Source organism: Diplotaxodon limnothrissa, linkage group LG1 (assembly GCF_057381915.1).
Source record: "Diplotaxodon limnothrissa isolate DT_005_m linkage group LG1, D_limnothrissa_male_GT1.1, whole genome shotgun sequence".
Classification (NCBI taxonomy): domain Eukaryota; kingdom Metazoa; phylum Chordata; class Actinopteri; order Cichliformes; family Cichlidae; genus Diplotaxodon; species Diplotaxodon limnothrissa.
Genome location: NC_140596.1, coordinates 33,297,511 through 33,321,570, shown reverse-complemented (window position 1 = coordinate 33,321,570; position 24,060 = coordinate 33,297,511). Strand labels below are relative to the sequence as shown.

Below are 24,060 nucleotides of genomic sequence, written 5' to 3'. Positions count from 1 at the left end.
AAAACTCATAAACTTGATGCAAAACAGACAATAAGTGTTTGGACTCCATTGATTCACTTTGAACCAGACTTCAAATCAAGAACACTGCTCTTGTTCACAGCAGTGGTCTGCCTGCCAACAAATAGACCCAGTGTGTGCCTTAACACTAAGCAACAATGGCATGGATGGCAGGGTCACAAGAGGAAAGTCACTGCACTCCAAAAACCAACGCTGCTGCCCAGAGCCAGTTTGCTAAAGATCACACTAGCAAGCCAGAAGGCTGTTTGAACAGAGCTCTGTGGGCAGCTAAGAGCAAAGAAAAACTTCATTGTGTATACGAGAGGCGTTTGGTTTAGAAGAAGGGAAAATCGCTGCATTCGAGCGTCAGGACCTTATTCCATCTCTGAAACATCACAGATTAGGCCTGTTTTGCTGCATGTGGGCCACGACAGCTTGCCGTCATTAATGGAACAGTAAATTTTTAAATACAGCAGCAAATTCGAAAGTGCAATTCAAGGACATCCGTGAATGGAATCTCAAGAGAAACTGGGTCACACAGTGCATCAAGATAAAAGATGTCCTGAAAACTAGTCATTCTACAAAAAAACAAAAAACGAACAAGAGGAATAAATATGTTTTGAATGGCCGAGGTCTCACTCATCAAAAGATATTGTGGAATGGCCTGAAGCGAGCGCTTCATGTGAGGATACCTGTCATCGAGTTAAATATGTTTTGAACATTTAATTCAACTCACTCATCCAAAGTGATGTGAAGGACTGATCAGCAGTTACTCTAAACTCATATTACACTGTGGGCCACGTACAACCCACCTTGATCTTAAGTGGCCTGTTAGTCTAATGAAGTTTAACTACTCATTGTAAAAAAACAAAAAAACACTTCTATAGTAGATACTGAAAAAAAAGGAACTTTTCTGTAATCTAATTGTTTTATTTATTACTGAATTACTCTGGTGTAATATGATTAAGGATGGAGGAGGTCTTTATCAGAAGGAAAAGCTGTAGAACTTGAAAATACAGAATCCTAAAGTTTCTTTCTTCCCATTTTCCAAAGCCATATAGTCGATCAGATTGGGGTCTTTGCCAGGCCGATTCTGGCCCCCCAGCCTGGTGTTTCACACCCCGGCTCTCAACATTTAGTTGCAGTTATTGCTGTGCAAGATGTTCACACCAGTTACAGATCAATCTTTGCAACTCACATGCATCATATTGGGTCATTTTCCTAAATAAATAAATTTCAGTGACCATGCTTTTGTCTCATTTGTGTGGCTCTCCATGTGTTACTTTCTGTATAAAAACAAAAAAAAAAAATTAAAAATATTTTTTTTAACCGTACTCACCATCAGGTGTTACATGTTTATAGATCTACTATTACAGGCACATACTATTTTCAAGTACAAGTTCATAACTCAACACCTCTAGGAGACCCTTACCTCTTCTGCATATGCTTTCCCAATCCCATCTGTGGCTCCTGTCACAACTACAAACAGAGAGAGACTTAATTAGCAAGGAAACTATATTACCATTACTCGCACCTTAATAAGATCCTTTGTACACATGTAAAAATATACAGCCTTTCCCTTATGCTCAATTACACTGGATAAACATATGAAAAACATATTGAAAATATATCACAGACTGACCCATTACGACTTAATCACATTAATCTCTACGGGCCGTAGCTTTGACTTCTGTTATAACAGAGCGTTGCAAGCAAAACATATTTAAACAGACCAAAGAAGACATGTGCTATGTAGCCAAATATATGGGCATATGAATGTAACTGATGTCATCCCAGGGCCAAGTAATGAGGTTAATCCACTTCTCTAACAACCTCCAAAGCTGAGGGAGATTTCGGAACTTAGGTCCTGGGATTTGCTCCATTTCCACCACAAGAGCATCGGTGCAGGGCGGTCAACCAGCTGATGCTCACACTCAGCTTTTGTGTTCATCCCAGGGATTCTGGAGGCTAAGAGCAGGTCAGTCAAGTTGGCTTAAAACAACAACAAAAAAGAACTATTTCTTAATGAGCCTAGATATATCTAAGGGGTCAACGTCAAGCTTAGGCAGGAAGGGGCTTTCCTCAAACTGTTGCCAGACATGTATAGCCACGCTATTAAACAGAACCTTACAGCAAGGTCGCTTATTGTAGCAGTAATGTTTCATTTATTGGTACTAAGGAGCTGAAATTATAACACTACGTAAAAAAGGAATTTACACATTTTTCAGAATTGAACTCTCGTTCAAAAGTACTAGAGGACTGTCCTGTTGTGAAGGATTCCAGTGAGTGACCACTTCACAATCAGAGATACTTTAGATGCACACTGTCAGTTTGAGGACCTGAAGCCTTTCTGCCTCTTCCACTTTAGACTTGTTTTGTCTTTGTTTGTCAAAACGTAGAAGCAAAAAAACATACTGCAGAAAACCCGAGCGGTGCTAGCCACCACAGATGAACAGCTAAAGAGTGCCACCTACAGGAACTTTATCAGCACAGAGATCTACTTCGAAGCATGACACAATACTTAACTGACAAGTGATGTCAAGAAATTGCTGTGTAGAAAGGCTAATTATGACCCAGCGCAAAAAGCTTGAGCACAATAAAAGGGATTTACTTTTAGATGCAGTGAAGGACACGGTTGACAGGGAGCAGCTGAGGTGACTAAGGAGGACAAAAAGAGAGTGAGGGAGGGTGAGGGGAAAGAGGTCCTCTCTGTCATCAGTGGCAGTCGAGCGAGCAGATGCCCTGGAACTGCCTGGCACAAACAGCAGCGGCAGCAGGATCCTATTTTTAGCAATTCCCATCTTTCAGAAGGAACCATTCATCACACCTCTGGCTAAATATAACAAAAAAGCGGATGGGGAGTTGCGTGGTGAGTCGAAATGTTACAATATGTCCCTGAATGACCTGCCAGGCCCTACTTAGAGAGGAATACTTGCCTCATCTTTGAGTACAATATCATTCTTGTGTTTTCAGAAACTGTCCATTATATTTTATATTCCTATTGTTTTGTCATTTAGTCCCTTCTTACTTTTTTTTTTTGCATTAGACTTCTGAAAGTAAAGTGCACTTAAGATGGGAATGCTGCTGTGTGGGTTAGGTCAAACCACATCAGTGTGGTTGGGTGCACTGAGCAGTTCAGCCTCTAGGGTCTGCTACTAGGGCTTTTAGGACGCTTAGGCTCATTAAATACTACATGCAAGGTGCACCGACATAAGTGCAGTCTGTTCAGAACAAACTTCACTACCTGGGACCATTCATAGTCAACAAAAGATATGCACGGTACCATCAAAAAACAATAGTCAACAAAGGTTTGTGGAAAGGAAATGTTTAAAACTAAAGAATGAGTCATGTTCTGTTCCTCATTGCAATTCCAGTACTCAAACTACTCTCACTATTCACGAGAATGCACACTGATGATTTAGCTTACGAGTTAAAGATTAAAAAAGGGGGGTTGAGCATTTTAAGCCTAAGTACTGCTCCACTGGGAACTGTCTGACTGTCCCTCCAGTGTGTTCCACCAGTGTTCATTTTGATGGCAAATTTTGATTTCGTTTTAGTCACAGTCTTTTGACTAAAACATCATTTAGTTTTAGACATAATTTAGGCATCTAAGTTCTTTCAGTTTTAGTTATTTAAATATCATATCAAGTGTAAAAGTTTGGTATGTTTTTACTGGTTGCTCCACACGGTTTACAAAGCGTTTTATTTCCCTTGACATCAAATGCAAAATATGTCCAATCTTCTTCTCCCAGAAGCATAGGACCCACTCCCTGTTTGTTGGGGGCAGATCAAATGTGGGCATCTAACTCGCCGCACAGCTAATTTCTTCTCACTGGATCACTTCCAAACTTTTTCGGCCTTACTACACAACTTAATTAGTTCTAAGTCTCATCTCTCTAGAATATTTTCATCCTGTTTTCATTTGATGAAAGTGTCAATAGATTTCATCAGAGTTTCTGATCCTCGTGCATAGGGCTGCTCGATTATGGCAAAAATGATAATCACGATTATTTTCACTGAAATTGAGATCTCGATTATTTGACGATATTTATTTAACCCTTTAAGACCTACTATAGAACCAAGTCCGCCAGAGCTTATATTATTTTTTTACATGTTGTAGTGCCATTTATGGGAGCATTTCAAGTTGCTATACAACTGTTATAGCCCATATTTTAATAATATGTATGAATTAAGTCCATAGTAACTACATTAATTGCAAAAAAGTGCAATAAACTACAAAAAAAAATTGAAAATCGTTTTTGTTTGTTTTTTTACATATATTTCTACTTGGAGAAATTTAAGAGGTTTATCCCTCAAAACTTTAAATACAAAAAAGTTGCAAAAAATAGTTTACAACAACAGGAAACTTATTTTGAGTGTGTTCATAGTTTTATTTTGGAGATACACCAATTTTTATATACTGCAGGAAAAACAAAAAAACAATCCTATGATGCAAATTTTCAAAGAAAACAGCAGGTGCATCAAAATAAACTATTTCCAGCAGTGCAATTCGAGTTCTAAGCATCCCAGAAACTATTCAGAAAAGTCAAACATGACCAGTATAGGCCTTTAAGGCCTACAAGTAAAAAAAACTACATTTCCGCGAAAATGACGTCACTTCCGGTTTCGGCCAGGAAATGGCGGACATGTGATAGTTCGCGCTGACGCCTGTTTCACTGTGGGAAGTGTTACGAACAGCTGATCGGATCAGCGAAGCGTGTTTCTGGAATATTATGTTTTTGTTCCTGCAAGCGCTTTTTATGCAATTTTTGCAAAGCTTTATGTGGAAGGAAACCGTGACCGAGGACAAGCTGATGGTATGAGATGTAAGTACAACTCCTCTGGTTTCATATGCAAAACAAATTATTGCGCTAGCTTACATGGTCCAGGTTCTACAGGGATTTAAAAATAGTTACACAAAACGGAGCGTGCTGCTCTGACGGCTTTAAAGGGTTAACAATGACTTTAAAAAATAATATAAAATAGTGTGCAACACCACTGAAGTTTTTTTTTTTACCTCTCTTTTCAACCAACGGCAGTCACTCTCCTCTCCAAATAACTTCTGCTTAGCTTTCCGAGCTTCCCTCGGGTCCTCTTAATCAGCGGTCTCCAACCTTTTTTGCACCACGGACCGGTTTATGCCCGACAATATTTTCACGGACCGGCCTTTAAGGTGTCGCGGATAAACGAGGGAGGGGCTAATAATCGGCTCAGTCATTTTTAATGATCGTTGAAAGCCCAGATCGTAATCGTGATTAAAATTCGATTAATTGAGCAGCCCTACTCGTGCATTAGTTTTTATTTAGTTATTGACTTGTTTTTGTCAGACAAAAGATAAAGGTCGTTGACAAAAACTGAGACAAAAATTATAGGTCGACAAAACTAACCATCTTCCACCCAACTGCACTTTCAACAGTCCACAGTTAAAGAGGGATCTGAGGTGCATAATCCCCTTTTGTATAATTTTCACATCTAGCAATCCTGGTTACAACACCTGTTAGTAACCATGCGCTGCATAAAAATGGATGTATGTAGCTAATGTTACATCATAATGGTGCCCATTGGTTTTGAACACTATATGTTAAAGTCTCAATTTAAAAGATTTCAGCCCCATAGCATGGGAATCTATTTAGTTCGGCTTGCCTTAAAAACAGCTGTAAGTGGCCATCAGCAAAACTGTGGAGTCTTTTTTGCTCAAACTGATATCATCATGTTGGTATAGTTCCTGGATCACCAAAACTAATGTTGGTCCAGGTTCAAGAACACAAGTGACCAATTACATTGTAGTAAAGTTATAGTTTTGCAACATGGACGCACCCTACCTATAGCCCTGTAACCCTAACCGCGATCACATCCCAACCCCCAATCCTAACGGCCCCTTTTTTGGATTTCTTCCTGAGTGGACATCAGCAGGTGTTTTCCCATGTTGCAAAGCTATGACATCATAACAGCGTGATTGGTCTGATGCAATGTTGATCCTCGATGAATAGTTGATTGATTAAAATGTTGATCCAAGAACAACGCACAACACAGGGATATCCGACCTGATTTTTCGATCATGTTGGACTGGTGGTCCAACAGGTCATGGTGGTCTGGAAGATATTCTATGGTCTTTACTGCCTCCTTCTGGTGGTACAGGTGGCACAAGGTAAAATAAACAGTGCAGAAAGAATTTAAATATTTTAAACTTTAATGTCCCCAGTATGTATACTCTTACTCTAAGGACATCTTATATGTCGGACAACATCATGGAATGCACCAACGCAAGACTCTGTGATACAACCATTTAGTGCAATTGCTTTTTAAAAGCAAGTCATCAGTTAATTTTTTGAAATTCTCTCCATATATTACCTTTATTACAATGTCCTAATAATAAGCTATGCTCAGTGTACCTTAAGATTTAAGAAGAGTCGCTGACATCACCCTGTGAGACACAAGTTACAGATTTTGGATTTTCTATTTACCGTTTTACCAGAAGCAAGGACCATTGAAATTCAACCCATTTTTAAAACAGGATGAATTCTTGATTTTAACACAACGACTTATGCACAACGGCTGCAGCAATTTTCAATTTGTACATGTTCAAATGCTCTCTGTGCTCTTTCTGGAATGTCTAATATAAATACCACCTTAAAAGAGTTTATTTTAAGCAAATGTTTTTGCTATTTTAACACTACTCTTCATTTGTTCTTGTGCTCATCCATCTATCTGCCCTTTGCTGTGCCCATTTTCCTCTTTGTGTGATTGTCTTGAGTGCAGATGATGCCGGGATGCCAAGCATCCTCTAGGGCTGCAGCAGAGCCAAACAGAAGGGAGGAGTGGAGGAGCAAAAGAGAAGAGAAAATGACAAACACGAGCACAGGGGATCCTGAGGGCAACTAAAAATAGTACAGGGAAAAGGAGAGGAGAGTGCAGGGGGAGTCTGGAGGCACAATGATGAGGAAAACGTAGGCTGGGTTATTTTTAGTTGTTTTAAGAATGAAGTGATTTGCAGTCAGAACAGGGAAAAAAAGGAAAAACATTTTACAGCTGAGTGCATGTTCCCTTCACTCAAATAAAACAAGATCTATTTTAGGAACTGCAGTCTCTGGCAAATCTAGGTTAGACTGGCTAGGTGTTCCAATGATAGTGCTACTATGTGAACAACATTGGGGCGCAGGATTTCATGACACCTTACAAGATATAAGGACAATAACTGATTTTTGTTTTTTGTTTTTTTAACAAAACTGTTTTCACAGAAAAGTTAAACAAAATGAGAATTTTACCAACCACTCTTATTTTAACGCCTCAACTTCAGCATTTTGAAAGTCAACCATCTTGTGCCGAAATTGGGACAAGAGGATAAAAAGTTATCAGACAGAAAGCAGGGTTAAAATGACGCATGAACTCATGGACTCGACTGTCCAGGATGCTGCTAGAGGTGAAACAGCATTTTCTTGGCACCTTTTGTGGCCAGAAAACCAGTCAATTAAAGTATGAATCACACAATCAAGTTCAGAATAGTTACTGACCATGTATATCCCCTTTCAATTAATTCAATTCAATTTTATTTATATAGTGCAAAAGCAGTCACATCAGGGCAATTTATATTGGGGCGATCGTGGCTCAAGAGTTGGGAGTTCGCCTTGTAATCGGAAGGTTGAATGTTGTGTTGTTGTGTCCTTGGGCAAGACACTTCACCCGTTGCCTACTGGTGGTGGTCAGAGGGTCCGGTGGTGCCAGTGTCCAGTGCCTCGCCTCTGTCAGTGCGCCCCAGGGTGGCTGTGGCTACAATGTAGCTTGCCATCACCAGTGTGTGAATGTGTGCGTGAATGAATGGATGACTGGATGTGTAAAGCGCTTTGGGGTCCTTAGGGACTAGTAAAGCGCTATATAAATACAGGCCATTTACCATTAGTAAAGACCCTACAACAACACAGAGAAAACCCCAACAATCAAATGACTGCCTATGAGCAAGCACTTGGCAACAATGGGAAGGAAAAGCTCCCTTTTAACAGGAAGAAACCTCCAGCAGAACCAGGCACAGGGAGGGACGGCCATCTGCCGCAACCAATTGGGGGTTATGGGAGAGAGACAAGACAGTAAACACTGCCGAAGTGAGGCAAAGATAATTAACTATTGATTAAATGTGGAGTAGTGACCCCTTATTGTCATGATTTCCCCATGTTTTTATGGCTATTTCCAGCAGGGTAACGCACCATAATGCAAAACAAAAGTCTAAATGTTTTTCATACAGCTGAGAATTAGTTCAGCAGACTTCAGGAACCTCCCCAGTTGGCATTCTGCTGGATTCACCAAGCAAGACAGGTGGCTTGAAGTGCAAATGTGCAAGTTGCAAATCTGCACAAATTGTGAATTGAATCGCACTGATGTGGAGCAGAATCTGATGCCGGCAGATCGGAGTGAGGTAAACCTATAAGCAGTTTGCCAATCACCATTAAGCAACAAAACTGTGCCGTCTGTGAAATCAGACGGCACTGTATAAAAGTCTGCAACCATCAAAAGTTTAGGGTGGAAACAAAACTGTATCCAGTATTGGTATGTCACACGTGTCACAACTATGTCATTTGAAGCAATGTTTGAGAAATAGCTTACCTTCCTAATAAAATGCTCAGCAAGTGTCACACAATGCATTAAGGCAGCTGTATTTTTTATAAGTCATTGTCTCAGATAACATATGATTAGAATGTGTAATACCATCACAGCTTCCCTTTTCTCTCTCCCTCACAGTCTCCTGCTCTCTCTCTCACACACCAGTGAAATGCAGGCACCGCTGAACCAGAATCACGAGGATCCTGCGTCTCATGTAAAGCTAACTTATGAATGGCTGTAGTCCCGTTATATAATCGGGCCATCCTCTCAATCAAGTCCACTTCAGTGAGACAAAGTTTGTGAATGAAAGTAGTAGCCGAGGCTAACGGGCTCCCTTTGCCTCATTGCATATTCTGAATCATTTTGCATCTGGAATCCAAAAATATCCTCCCTCCCCTTCTGCGTTTCCATTTTTAGCCGTGCACAAAAAAAAAAGATCAAAGGCGTCGTCGGTTCACATCCCCCGAACATTTGGCTCCTCTCTAACACACTGATGTGACTGGAGCTGCAAAGGCTGAGAAAGATGTAGAGTCCTCTGATTTTAGCCTTGAATCTTGAATTGTTGGAAATGGTAAAGGAGTCAGGAGAACGTGTCCAAGACAAAAAGAGAAATATACAATATAAATATGCAATCAAAAGATTGTGGAATCAGCAAATAGAGATTGGAAAGGCATTGATAATACTTCTATGATGCCTTATAAGCATTTTAATTTCAGGTTTGGATTTTCATTGACTATGTAGTTTTTTTACTGACAGGCCCTACAGGTCCTGGGCTCTTCTGGGGTGCCTAAATGAATCATTATGTAAAAAACTTCTGAGATTTGTGAGCTACCAACTCTGATGTTGGTGTGAACTTTGTACACCAGACTTGCCAACACCAAAGCAATCCCGACAGGCCAGTCTGTTCAAATTTCAAGGTTCAATCAGTAAGCAGGTAGGACAGATGGACAGCATTCAATCTAACTTGATAATCCCCTCGAGCCATAATCCAACGATAAGACTTGCAACTGTTTTACAAGTGATGACAAAAGGGCTGATCATCCCTTCAACACTATGTATTCCTTTTAAACAAAAAAGGCATCAAAGGATTTTCTGCTGCTTTACTAAAGAAGTCTTAGTGTGTAACAAGTATATGCTGAAGCAATATGGGACGACTGGATACGTCACAATCACCCCACCAGAGTGAAACATTAAACAGAGCAGCCACAGCTGTGACACACCGCAACAACCCCAGCATGAGTCGTTCCCAGTGGTTTCAAGAATAGGAGAGTCCATTAGAGAGCACCGTGTGTGCTTGTAGTCCACTGTACATTCTGTATTATGTTAGGTGCACCATCACAGCCCAGTGCAATCCAGTTCACCCTAAGAAACAAATAAACTACAGAGACACAAGGTGTGATTAGAAATGTTAAACTATTGCATCTATAAAATGCAAAAACCTGCACCTGCTTTGAATTTGGATTGTATCTTACAGTGAAAGGCACCAGCTACATTTTATTAAAAGGCCAAAGTTGCACGGCACCAAATCTGGTGAGAAAAATGTTCATTTTTCAAGGACATCAGGCAATGGTACGTGCCATACTTTAGGTCATTTGTGCTAAATATTCTCCCTAAGACGCCGAAGGATTTTACAAGAGAAAAAACAAACAAAAAAAGTGGTCAGACTCTCAGACTAACAAACAAAGACCTGACCTGACTCGGGATAGTGGCACTGGCAAATATAAATTGCTTTTATAAGGGCAGTAGCAGGGCTTTTGCATAGGACCTCATCTAATACAAGCCATGTGTTCTGCCTCAGTGGAGTTACTCTCACTGTTCATCGGTTTGTTAGCTGTAGCTGGTGTTCTGATAATCTCAGTCAAATAAGATTTTTTTAGCACATGTGAGACCTTAAAGAAATTCAACCCTGGAACTAGAGATACACAGAAACCACATATGGATCAGATATAATTTCAATCCAAAATCAAAAAGATAGACCAGGTATCATGACATCAGACCAATCAATAAAATGTGTGTGGGGGGGAGGGGGTGTTTTTTCGTCTTTCCTCTATGATTTCAAACGATGGTCAAATAAGCTGACGCATAAGCTGTAATAATGATGACAATACATTCCCTGCAATGTTACCAACTAATGTGTCAAACAGTACTGAGTTATAAAAGAATTTATTATGGAAGTGACTTATAATACTTATACTACAGAATAACACTGTAACAAAGTTAAACAGAAAAAAGATTAATGCTCCACTGTTTAATTCTGTTTACATATCAGAAAAACTATCATTTTGCACATTTCAATTATATATATATATATATATATAGTGGGGTGGGGTGTTATGTTCAGACAAAGAATAGCTACTTAATACTTAATACAACCGACAGGACAACAGGACAGGTCCCTTTATATTGTACCATTACTACTTGAATAAATAAAACTGGCTGGTAGTCTCCCCAATTAGTTTCTCACCTGCCCACTTTCCTAGTTTGGCGGGTGACAGGAGCCGTCCGTTGCCCAGCACCCACACCCTGAACCCGGACAGCAGTCGGTACACGGTGCACAGAGACAACCAGGCCGCGGTCAGAGCACCGAGCCAGAACAGCGGTGCCTCCACGGCCCGAAACACGGCTTCTCCGCTGAACGACATAGCTGCACTACACACTTCTGTGTCTGAACTGCGTATCTATACTAGTGCCTGAATTTATTGTATCTATATTAACGTGATGACAAAGTGCTCAAAGTGCACATACATGCGTCAGCCAGAACCCTTCCTCTGTTGGACACTTCCGCATCAGTGTTTGACTGCCTGTGATTGGCCCGTTCTCTTCTTCTTCTTTTAATGCTTTTAAAACCCCCATCGCAACAAATCTACTCGTTACTACCACCTACTGTTCCAGCACAGGCTGGACCCAAAACGACCGTCATGCGGCTACAATGTTTTGCAAAATATACGCGTTAAATTCTTCTATATAACATCTTAACTTCCTACCTGTTATGTTGGTGTAAAGTAACAACTTTAATTTAAAAAAAAAAATCACATTTCAAAAGGGACCGTTTTCACTCTATGAAGCATTACGGTTTAAGGATTTACTAACTTGGTAACATCATATCAGTTTCTACTTTTACGTCCTTCTAATGTTTATAATCGTACTTTTTTATTTTACGTTTCATCCCTTAATATTGTAAGCGTTATAGTGCCCTAACTCTACCTCTCATTTGCCCTTAGTGTGCTTTGCCTTCTTTGGTTAAAAATACTGAATATTTTTTTTCTTCCCACAAATAATAACACTAATACTACACCTTCAGTATTCCAAGCCATACCATGCTTGTGTTATTTCACGTGTTTTCTCTGTTTGTTTAATAGCTGTATATGCGCTTGCACATACCTTTTCTCCAAGTGTCACTTTAAACAAACATTTCTTTTTTCAGGCTGAAGCTGAACCTGCTTGCATTGTTCTATTAATTGCTCAAATTTGCCCATCTTTTCTTTTTCTTGTTTTCATATTCTTTTCTGTATTTCATGTATTTTCTCGTAGTACACTAAATGTGCCAGTTGTGTTTCTAATCTCTTGTGTGGGGAAAATGCTTGTATTGTAGATGTTAATGTTTAATGTTCTCCCATCTTAAGACTACATATATACATGTACTGTATATACTGTTATGTCCACTGGCAGCAATTTCAAAAGTGCTCAACACGGTGTCTTGATTACACCGTAGAAAGCTTTAATGAGGACAGTGATTTGATCAGTTTTCAGTAGTCAATGAAAACACACATTCTTTTTACCTGTGTTTTCATATTGTTTGAAATACTGTAGACTGAAAATGCAATATGAAACACCCATTTCAATTTTACACCCGAAGTGTGTGTATTTTTTTTCTCCCTGTTTTCTTTTATAAAAATACTTACATTTTATCATTATGCTTGCTTTTGTCTACACCTTACTGTTTTTAAAGGCAATTTAATGGCAATAGTAGAACTTACATTTTTTTTGGAGTTTTCTGGGTTTAGCAAATATACGTGTCATGTTTTTGAAATATAGTAAGAAATCTTGTAAAAAAAAACAAAACAAAACAAAACAAAACTCTTTTACAACATTTCCACCCAAAACATTTTGAAAAACAATTGTTTTGAATTTGTGGGAAATTATTTTTTAGCATCCCAGATGGAGGTGTAAATAATAAATTGACACCATGCAGAATCCTGTGTTTTAATTTCAAAGATGTGTGTCCACAAATCCACTTGTGATAGATATTTAGTCTTAACTCTGCTTTCTTTAAAAAAAAACAAATGGTTTGATTATTTGTTTTATTGCCGTGATTATTCTGATTGTAACTCCTCTTTGTTTCATAGACACGATGTGTGTAATTGAATCAAACTTAATATACAGACACACACATACGGAGTACACAGTTCAGCCAAGTGGAGCAGACATGAGTGGTCCATAATGTGAGTGTGAGCGTTATATAAGCGCATGACATCTAAAAATAGAAATGCAGCAACTGTAAACATGGATCTGAACTGTTGGCTTTAAGCTTTCAAAGGAGTCTGAATGAAAGTTAGATTAACCCAGCATCCCGCATGTAAAGTGCCTAAAGTGGTGACCGTGAGTCTGATGGTGAGTACGGCTGGCATGATAGTGAGTGGGTAAAAAGTGAAACTCAAACCTACAGCGCTGATAAATAATCGAGAAATATATCTGACTTTTTTCTTTCATTATTTTTTTTAAGCTCCTGATGAGTAAAATATGTTTATAAGAAGCACACAGACTTCTTTTAATAACGCAATGTGCTGGACCGTAGTAATTTAACACCACATGTTTAGAGACATGTCATTGTGTTTGTTATTTTTGATACAGAAAAGTGTGACAAGATGATGAGATTTGTGTCCGTGCACTCTAAGACACTGACTAGTTTTTGTACAACACACAAACATCGCATTCTTTCATCAACTTTTATATTTTCCTTTTTTTCTTTACAAGGATTTTACAGGAGATCAGTATAGATTTTATTCTGAATCTTTACGTCTGTCAGATTCAGCTTACACACACACACACACACACACACACACTGCAATACGTCATATCTACCGGCTTTTATTATTGTGTAGTTCCATGTGCGTCTTTACAGCAAAGAATCACATTGATGTGTGAATACCTAATTCTTTACAACACGTATCTCCTCAAATCAAACATGCAAACTTAATGAAGACACACGATGCAGGATTTTTCAAGGCTTTTATTAATCATCCATGTTGTTGCATAGAGACTTGAAATAACTTTATTTAAAGACAATAATAATGATAATAATACACACAGTTAATGATGTACCACAAAATTGAAATTCGGTGTATATTAAGGGGAAAGGAGAAAATGAAATCACAGTTGGGAAATCTGTTTAAGTTTTACATATCATTGACTTTTTAAACACCTGAAAGAGAAAACAAGAAAGAAAGAGACTGAGCTGAAATGTAATATTAATTTTAAAAGAAATGAATTACATAGCAAAGCAAAGAATCTTGAAGAAGAAAACAGGATTGTATAGCAAAACACACACACGCACACACCTCAGTAATAACTGGATACAGTTTGTTCACATGCTATGTGTGTCTTATCTTACCTGTTGTTACATTAAGGGAAACAGAAGTCTGTTATCATGGAGAAAATCTACACCTGAGTTAAATGTTATATGTTCAAGGTAACTCGTATTTGAATGCATTTATTAGGGCACCCTTTACAAGGGAGTGTATCTATTTATTGACATATTTTTTGGAAAAGTTCACTTCTCTTATTTTTATTTTAACTTACTCCATGCTAAGTGAGTTTCTCTGCAAACTGTAAAATTGTATAGTTTCTATGTAATTCTTGTTGTGCTTATCTGAAGACTTTCTGCCTGATACACAAACGTAGGTGCAGAACACGTGCGTGTAGCTTTCAAGTATTTAGTGACATTTGCATAACAGTGTATATGCAAAATCTCAACAAAGTAATCATATAAATCTCAGGATGCTGTGGGAAACTTTGCACGTTTTCTTCACTGCACGTTTGCACATAATGGCAGTGTCTCGAATCCAGGCATGCAGACATCCACTCTTACGTCTGAAAAGCCAGCACTACAGCACAGACGCACATTAACTCGTAACGAAAATTTCATTCTGCCCGCTGTCGTGAATTAACAGTGATTTTACGTCTAAGCAGGAAAAGCACTGCAAAACAAAAAAGCTGGCATCACTTAATACGTTTACAAACATTATTTCCATGGGATATCTCCTGTGGAGCTTGACGCAGACGTGTTTAACACATTTAAAACTACAAATCAGCTTCTCATTTGCGGTCCCATATGTCAGCAATGACGCATGCAGTACAGCCCTGTAGAAAAAGAGAGGAACACACATACACCACATCATTAATCTACATTTTTGTATATTTTCCAGTATAAAATTTCAGAATCCCTCTGTTTTCCTTAAATTATTTATTTGGTTTGTGAAAGGCTTTTTTTTTTTAGTATAGTGTCCTTCACTGTTGAAAAGACCCTTTTAAGTATTTCTACCTTGTCCCTGTCCTTTCCCCAAACCTCCATCAACACACAATGACAAAAGACTGCCTTCTAACCAGTGTGTGTATATTTCGGAGCTATGATGATTTAAGAGATGTCCTGGAGAGGAGGTGCTGATAGGGAGAGTTGGACATATTCTTCTAAACCAGGAGCTCATGACTTCATGGAACAATCACACAATCATCATAACATTGTGCAATAATCTGAACACTCATATGTGTGGAGATCTGACTGTGTATGCATGGCAGTGTGGGTTGGAAAAAACAGGCACCCTACACAGGACTGTGTATTGGCATGTCATAAACACATTATGAATATTTGATTGTCAACACGTTAAATGTGCCCCTTGTGCCTTTGTTAAATAGTCCAGTATTTAACAAAAAAGAGTAAAAGAAAATTTGCTTAAGCCGAATCAGTTTCCTTCTTGGAATGATCGTAATGCGTTTTGATCCACAATAACAGACGGAGAACAAAAGAAGAAGATGAATGAAAAAGAAGGGCATGCAAGATAAACGCAGCGAGTGTGTCTGTGTACGTGTTGAAGGTGAGGATTACATCCTCACACCATGAGAACATTACCAGCTGATTTTGCAAAAATAAAAAATAAAAAATAAATAAAATGAAAGACTTTACTCTTTACTTCCCTTTTACAGATTCCCTCACGTGCTTCCACCTTCTGACCTCATTGTGCTTTGGTCACTGCTGCTGTGTCTCATTGTCCAATGTGTGATGTGACAAACCTGCGAGTACAAAAGGCAAAAAAACCCCCCAAGAACAATGACAAAAAGCGAATTAATGATAATAATAATAATAATAATAATAATAATAATAGTATGCTGAGGCAACATTATTGCCATAATAAAGACATTTTCTTTCATTCTTTGTGCCAGAATTGACACAATGGCGTACAGGTGCTTGTGAAGAGTAACGGGGTAAATGTACAGATATATACAGATATAAAGGAGTAGAAGCACACAGGGTGATACTAGTATGAATATCCACGCCCAGTAAGCTGTAATTTTAACAATGAAAATGCATCAGAAGTCAAAACAGGGGAGTGGAAAAAGAAATGGTCAGGAAGTGCCCTGTGATGCAGTTTACAGCAGCCAGTTTATTTCACAGAACCATAAGCAAGGAATAGAGAAAAGATGTTTTAAACAAGCAAACTATTCAACAAAGAAATAAAATGAGAAACGAAGCACACACTGGACATCTTCGCTTTGACATCTATGCGCACACCTCACAACCCTAGACACTTTATTTAAGTTGGCAGATTTACGTGTCTTTTTCCAGCTGCAGAAATGTTGAAAATTTTCTTTCATATATTCATTACTCACAGAATTTTGAGCTCATTTTTACCTCCTTCATCTGGACATGTGTCTGTCCAGTTTTCAGTTTATATACCAGATGCTTATTTGTGGGGGGTTTCTCTTTATGTCTTTATGGAACCCACCGAGTAATACCTCACAGCGCAGGCTGCAATTTTTGAATTTGAATTTAATTTAGTAACTCATATAAGGTTGGATGAGGTTTTACTGCTTTGTGTGCTGTGACCTTTTTTCCCCTCCTGTACATTCATGTCGTGGAACATCCAAACTTAAGGTGCAGGTGTTTTAATGACACTGAGGGTTCATTTGAGGTCCTACAGAGAGCAGCACCAATACTGAATGTGCTTGATCTTATCTTATTTTCTGTAGTCTTTAGAACTGCTTTTCTAGCCTTCGTGTTTATTTACAATTCTATTTCTAATGACATGTGAATGTATTTCACACCAGCACGTTCTTTTTGAGAAGATAGTTCTTTTATAAATAAGCAGAATGCATGTGTTCTTAATAGGAAGGGGTGCCTCTGTAACTCACACTGTAAATCTCATCTTGCTATCTTAAACACAGGACTCCAAGTAAGTTTTGGCAAAGCTGCACACGTTAACCAAAACTCAGAGTGTTTAAAGGAGACACAAAAATGTGTGTGTCTGTGTGTTGTTAGATTAGACCACTTTTGTTTGTCTGGAACTGTCTTTTAAACGAGCGTCAGACATGGCTTTGGAAAACATCAAGATAGAGATTTTGAGCTCACTGGAATTGCTCCAAACTTTTCCAAATATAAGAAGAAAGAAAGAAAGAAAGAAAGAAAGAAAGAAAGAAAGAAAGAAAGAAAGAAAGAAAGAAAGAAAGAAAGAAAGAAAGAAAGAAATGCATTCAGATGGAGATGTAATGTTTATGGAGAATAACTAAATCATTAATTTAAAAAAAAATATTAGTAGAGGATAAATTGTTTATTTATAGCACAACAGAAAAAAAACTGCATAATTATGCTGTGTGAGAGTTTAGATAGGGGTTCTGAGGTGCAAGACAGCACTCCTGATTGTTTTGTTTTCCTTCCCTCTGTTCACTCAGTGCTGCATCAAAGCAAGAGGTGCAAGAGATTCGTGTGTTTAAAAATTAAATCTAAATGAAATGTGTAAAGACACCTTGTTACAACTGATCACTGTGTGTGTGTGTGTGTGTGTGTGTGTGTGTGTGTGTGTGTGTGTGTGTGTGTGTGTGTGTGTGTGTGTGTGTGTGTGTGTATTGAAAGCATGGGTCACACTTGTACACTTTGTGATCCCAAATCTCATTCTTCCAACACACCACAGAGCCTGACAGCAGCAATGTGACTTCTCAGTCTCAACAACACGAACGATGTTTGGATCCTCCACAAATGCTTTTTGGGGTAAGGGCTTCCCAGGTTCATGTATGCACAGCAAGCCCAGACCGCAAAAAGATTCGTGACGGACAACTGCAACAGCTTCAGAAAAAAGAAGAAAGAAAGAAAAAGAAAAAAAAAACTCCAGTCATCGATTCCTCGGGGTCTTCATCCTCAAAGTGTTTTCAGATTTTAGAAAGAAAGAAAAAAATGGAGAAGAAAAGAAACGTTGCTCATTAGGGCGATTTTTGCACATGATCACGAGCTTAGATGACTTCCCAGCGAAGACGTATCTAGCAAAATTGAGCTCGAATCCGCTGGATCGGCATAGCTTCGCAACAGCGCGAATCCTTGTTATTAAAAAAGAGCGGCGACGAAGAGAGGCGGCATCTCATTGCCGTTATAGACTTTAACACGCAGCAGAGGATGGCAGCGAGCTGATTGGACAGGACGAGTCGCCATCGACCAATAGCGACGTAAAGGAAAGGAGCACCTAAGCAGGAGGCCGAAGCACCTGACAGTTTTTCATGACCACCCCCCACCCCACCGCCTCCGAAACACCCCCTCCCAAACAACGTTCACTACGGACATTAGTGTGACACCCAGTCCAAAAAATTATAAATATATATATATATATATATATATATATATATATATATATATATATATATATATATATATATATATATATTTTAATCCATCACATCAGCTGAAAGCGCGCGAGAAAACGTCGTGATGTGATTGCACCACTTGTGGATCCCTTTCAGTGATGCTGCAAAAGAAAAAAAAAAAAAACACTATCATACCCCCTCCCATTCAGTCCCATTAATAATAAAGTTTTCTTTATTTGCAAACGCTTAATTTGGCTCCAGACCTCCAGCTGCCGAACCAAGGGGCCCTACCCTCGCTTCGTTTTCATTGGGCCGTCCAGCCGTTCATTCGTGGACGCCTCTCCCAGCCGGTCACGATTCCCCCCATCTGTCTCGAGCGCACCGAAGCCAGACGCCACTGACGCAGCACGCGCCTTACTCACTTTCAGCAGTCACGACTCGAGACTCATCGTGCACGGAAGAGGGGGGGAATCTGCAAAGAAGGATCAAATTGTAAAGGTTGCGCTATATTTGAGTATCTGAGGCGGATTGCTGCTTGAGCTGCTCACCCTGCAGCGTAAGCAATGGGAATGGGGGGTTGGAGAAAGAATAGCGAAAATATAATAGAGCTTTCCACTACCAATTAAAGACAAAAAAGAGGAAAAAGCAAGCAGAGAGAAGTAATCACCCTAAAAGCCCACTGTGAAAAACGTAGTGCACCAAGCTACAACTAGAGTGTAAAAAGAAGCAAAAGCCAGTCTTAAAACACTCCAGCACCACCAACACGGGGACAGCTCCCCACTCGCTCTAACAGCCTTCGTCTACCGCGAAAGGCTTGAGATTAACGTCACGAAGTGCCGCTAATAAGAGCAACAATGGCAACATTATTTCGAGCAGACCGACAAAAAGACACATCCACCCCCTTTTTTAAGCATAGCTGAGGGTGATCCCCGCGTAGCTGCAAACGCGGACTGCTTTGATATCCCTTCAAGCATGCGGCAAAAATAGCAGAAATCCACACAAAACACTCGTGACACGGCGTTTTTTGTTTGTTTGTTTTTTCAAACATTTGTGGTTCCCTCGTCTTTTACAGCACTGTGAATAGAAACATTGTAGCAAACGGCTTTCTTTTTTTTTGCAAAGCATTTAAAACAGAGAAAAAAAAGATCAGGCAGGTACAGAAAGGTATATAGCCTACAACTCACCATTGTAGCAGCGGAGCCTCCTTTAAAAATACGAAAAGTGGCGTAAAAAGAGGCCCCCCAAATAAAACGCCTCTTTTCTTCTTCTTCTTCTTTTTATTAACCATAAAATGTGCTCCGGCTTTCCGCTTCTTCACTGTACTCTTGAATGGTGTGCCTTTTATAGGAGTGATGCCCCCTATCTATTTCTGGATCACGATCCAACCCCGTTTCTATTTTTAACTCGCGCGTGATGAAAAAAGAAAAGCTCGCAGAGGTTCCTTGGAGGAATTTCGAGCGCGTGCGGGCTGTTTGAGAACTGGCGCGAGCTCCCGCTTCTCCCTCCTTGTTGCACTGCCACGCGCGCGAGCACGCCAGCATGTCTTCCCTAATATACACTGTGGAGAAAAAAGGAAAGAAAAGAAAAAGAAGACACTGGGGGGATGCGATTTGATTTAAACCGAATGGCGAAAGAAGGCAGAAATAGGCTTTTGATTTTATTTTTTATTAATTCATGGTGTTGCCGCTGGAAGCACGGTTCCTGTAACCCCCCGCGCGCCCCGCCATCCACAACACACACGCGCGGACGCCCCACAGCCTATCAAATGTGACTATAAAATAATGTGGTTAAAAACGCGCTAACCAGGCTTTAGCTTTAGCACAAGAGGTCATTTTTTTATGCAGCCCGCTTTATGTTTAACGCCAATAACAAATTTAGTTATAAAGCAGACTTCCTTCTCCTGTGGGCTGCGTCAGTCACTCGGCATTGACGTCAGGTGGAGAATCTCCTACTTTGAAGGTGGAAGCAGGAGCCTCCATTGCCTACGTTGAGCCTAAAGACCAGCGAAGCTCTGCAAATGTAAAATACCAGCGGGTGATACGGAAAGGCCACGGTCTAATGTAATGTCAGAGCTCTGTGTAGTGTCACTGGGAGTAAAAGCCTGCTGCACGACAATAAAAACGGTGAGTTGCCTAAAACATGAGCTCGGTTGGTCAACTTGAGACAACACCAGCCGTCAGATGTGTCTTGTCGGCTCTTATTTTACAGCACAAGGCCCGTGAAGGTGGTAAAGGTCCTTAAAACGACTGTGGGTTGGTTTTACCCTTTCAGCACAACTACAAGTGGCCCTCGGTGTGATCATGCGGAGCTGGACTACACACACACACACACACACACACACGGTGCAAGCCTGCTGCCGCGGTCTGAGTCCTGCAGATTCTCACTGCACAGGGCAGAATGCTGAAACGCGTAGTAACGGAGCGGCGCTTGGCCGACCGATGATGCTATTTTTAACTCCCATACTCAACATGCCTGGCGCTGCGGGTTTCTCTGCTCAAGGTAGCTTACTATACTGTATGAGAGGCAAAATATAAACACGGGAAAGAAAAGCGGGCGAGATCTGGTTTCTCAATTTATCCCTTTATGAATGAAGCACCTTGTTATTCATTAAAGCTGCAACCTGTAGGATTTTATTATATGCAAACTTGATGCATCAGAACAAAAATGCTTTTCTTTTTTGCATAACTAAGGCATCTACAGTTATGTCCATAAATATTTGGACAGAGACAACTTTTTTTTCTAATTTTGGTTCTGTACATTACCACATTGAATTTTAAATGCAACAACTCAGATGCAGTTGACATACAGACTTTCAGCTTTAATTCAGTGGCTTGAACAAAAAGACTGTATAAAAATGTGAGGAATTGAAGCATTTTTTAAACACTATCTTCATTTCAGAGGCTCAAAAGTAATTGGACAAATTAAATAAGTGAAAATGTTAATTTCTAATACTTAGTTGAAAACCCTTTGCTGCCAATGACAGCCTGAAGTCCTTAAGTCATGGACATCACCAGATACTGGGTTTCCTTCTTTTCAATGCTCTGTCAGACCTTTACTGCAGCGACTTTCAGTTGCTGTTTGTTTGTGGGCCTTTCTGTCCGAAGTTTAGTCTTCACCAAGTAAAATGCAAACTCAGCTGCTAAGACCAGGTGGCCAGTAAAGAATATTCCACTTCTTTGCTTTAATAAACTCCTGGGTTACTTTGGCTGTATGTTCTGGATCATTGTCCAGCTGTATTATGAAACACCACCCAATCAATTTGACTGCGTTTAGCTGGATTTGAGCAGACAGTATGTCTCTGAACACCTCAGAATTCATTCAGCTGCTTCCGTCCTGTGTCACATCATTTTTTTAAGTAAAGTCTAGACTAGACTTTCTATTCTTGAGGCTTATGAGTGGTTTGTACCTTGCATTGAACTCAACCAGTCTTCTCTTTATGGTACACTTGGATATTTATGGGCCTACCTCCGTGAGAGTGTTGTTCACTTGGTTGGTTGTTGTGAAAGGGGTTCTCTTCACCATGGAAATGATTCTACAATTATCCACCACTGTTGTCTTCCATGGACATTCAGGTCTTTTTGCATTGATGAGTTCACCACACCTCAGATAAACTCCACGCCTTTAACTGCTTAACTGATAATGACATAACGAAGGAATTGCTCACACCTGCCCATAAAATAGCCTTTGAGTCAACTGTCCAATTACTTTGGCTCCCTTTAAAAAGAGGGTGGCACACGTTAAGAAGCAGGAACTCCTAAACACTTCATCAAATTTGAATGTGGATACCTTCAAATGATAGCTGATCTTACACATTCTGTCCATGTTCACTATATAACTATAATTGGAATATGTTTCAGTAAACAGGTAAAAAAAAAAAAAAAAAAAAAAAAATCTCATACCTTTCCAGATAGTTGCCCAACCTAGATATAGTTTTGTTAAAAAAATGTAACACAATAAAGTTGCTTAACACAGTCCAAATTCAGTTATATTCAGTTCTCACATCACAAAATACACAGAGCTAGCTCTGGCACAGTGGCAATGGGACTAAGCTATTAGTGTAACAGAACAGACAAAAAGTTCAGGATGTTAAATCCAAAACCTAAAGTATAATCTGAAAAACAGTTGCAGAAATCTCTTCTGAGAGAGAAGACAGAAAATAGCTCAGTGTAAATTATTTTGCGTTAATTGTGATTTAAATAAAACACTTGTTTTCTGCTCCTTTTTTGACTACCTCGACGAATAGATCTGTAGGGGAACAGCATGCCAAGGAAAGACTGTGACAAGGTTTCTCAGGAGCTGTCCATGGTATCAAAACAAACAGGGGTGGGAGGTTCAGCTTACAGTCTCTGGTGATGTCAGGTAGTTTTTTTAGGAGTTGGGCTCGGCCTCTTAGGTCCAGTCAAATAATGTCTTTTTTAAAAACATTTTTATCATTTTTTATTAAAAACATTATCCTTTTTCATCTTTATTCAATAGTCACAGTGGAGAGAGGACAGCAAAGTGGGGACAGAGAGGGAGGGAAAACATGAGGCAAAGGGCCGCGGGTGCGACTCAAACCCGGGCGGGCTGCTCTCAGCCGTATGGCATGTGGTCGCCCACTCAACGCACTGAGCTTAACCAGCGCCCATGAAGGATGTCTTGGTATTTGTAATGCTTCAACATGCCAGGACATTTTGTCAATTTTATGCTCCAAACTTTGTGGTAACAATTTTGGGATGGCAAAACAAGGTCCATAAAGACATGGATGAGCGAGTTTCATGCCGAAGAACTTCACTGGCCTGACTTCAACCCGATCAGAGACTAGCAGAGACTCTGACCCATGCCTTTTCCATCCAACATCTGTGTGTGACTTCACAAATACATTTCTGAAGTAATGGTGTTACGGACCTAGCAGGGCCTTCTCCTGAAGTTGCCTATGTGGGCGTGTCCTACCATCTCTCCTGCCCTAGGTGCCACCTTTTTCTTTTGGACAGCTGACTCCCATCAGCAAGCCATGTTGGTGGGTGCAGCTAGTGAGCTGTGTTCGGTGATTGTTTACTCCCACTCTGTGGAGAGGAGTGATTGGTGACTAAACTTTTTTTTACTTACTTTTCAGTTTACTGACCGATGCCTGAGTTTTTGTTTGTTTCTTTAAATGGTGATAGCGGCTTGTCCGTCTCTATTAGTTGAGTTATTAATAAAAACGTTAATAAAACTCCTTAATTTAACCCTTTTGCTTCCCTGTCTCCTTTTTCCGACCCGGACACTTTTTGTTACTTTCCCTCATCGCCTGCCCGCTCATATTAAACCTTATAGACTAAGAATGGGATGTCACTGAAGTTCATATTCATGTGAGGGCAGATGAGTAAATACTTTTGGTTATATTATGTAAACAAATGGAGAAGATCTGCTCAATTCATCATGGAAAGTGCCCTATGATGCAATTTAATTCAATTCAGATTTATTTGTATGGCACTAGAACAGTTGCCTCAAGGTGCTTTATTTTGTAAAGTAAAGACCATACAACTATACAAAGAAAGCAAGGAAAGCCCCAACTATCATATGACAACCCTTCCCAAAGTGCTCTGGCAACAATGGGGAAAAAACTCCCTTTTAACAAGAAGAAATCTCCAGAAGAACCAGGTTCAT

The 24,060-nt window shown here is 39.7% G+C and overlaps 1 protein-coding gene across 1 annotated transcript in view; it reads right to left on the bottom strand.

The window, feature by feature from the left end:
- Positions 1 to 11,368, bottom strand: part of hsd17b12b (hydroxysteroid (17-beta) dehydrogenase 12b) — a 28,152-nt gene extending 16,784 nt beyond the window's left edge. Inside the window, exons 1-2 of the mRNA XM_085357507.1 lie at positions 11,054 to 11,368; positions 1,430 to 1,476 (exon numbers count right to left, since the gene is read on the bottom strand). Of these exons, the coding sequence (XP_085213633.1) occupies positions 1,430 to 1,476; positions 11,054 to 11,231 (225 nt within the window). The 5' untranslated portion in view covers positions 11,232 to 11,368. The remainder of the gene's footprint in view (positions 1 to 1,429; positions 1,477 to 11,053) is intronic.
- Positions 11,369 to 24,060: the final 12,692 nt, after the last annotated feature.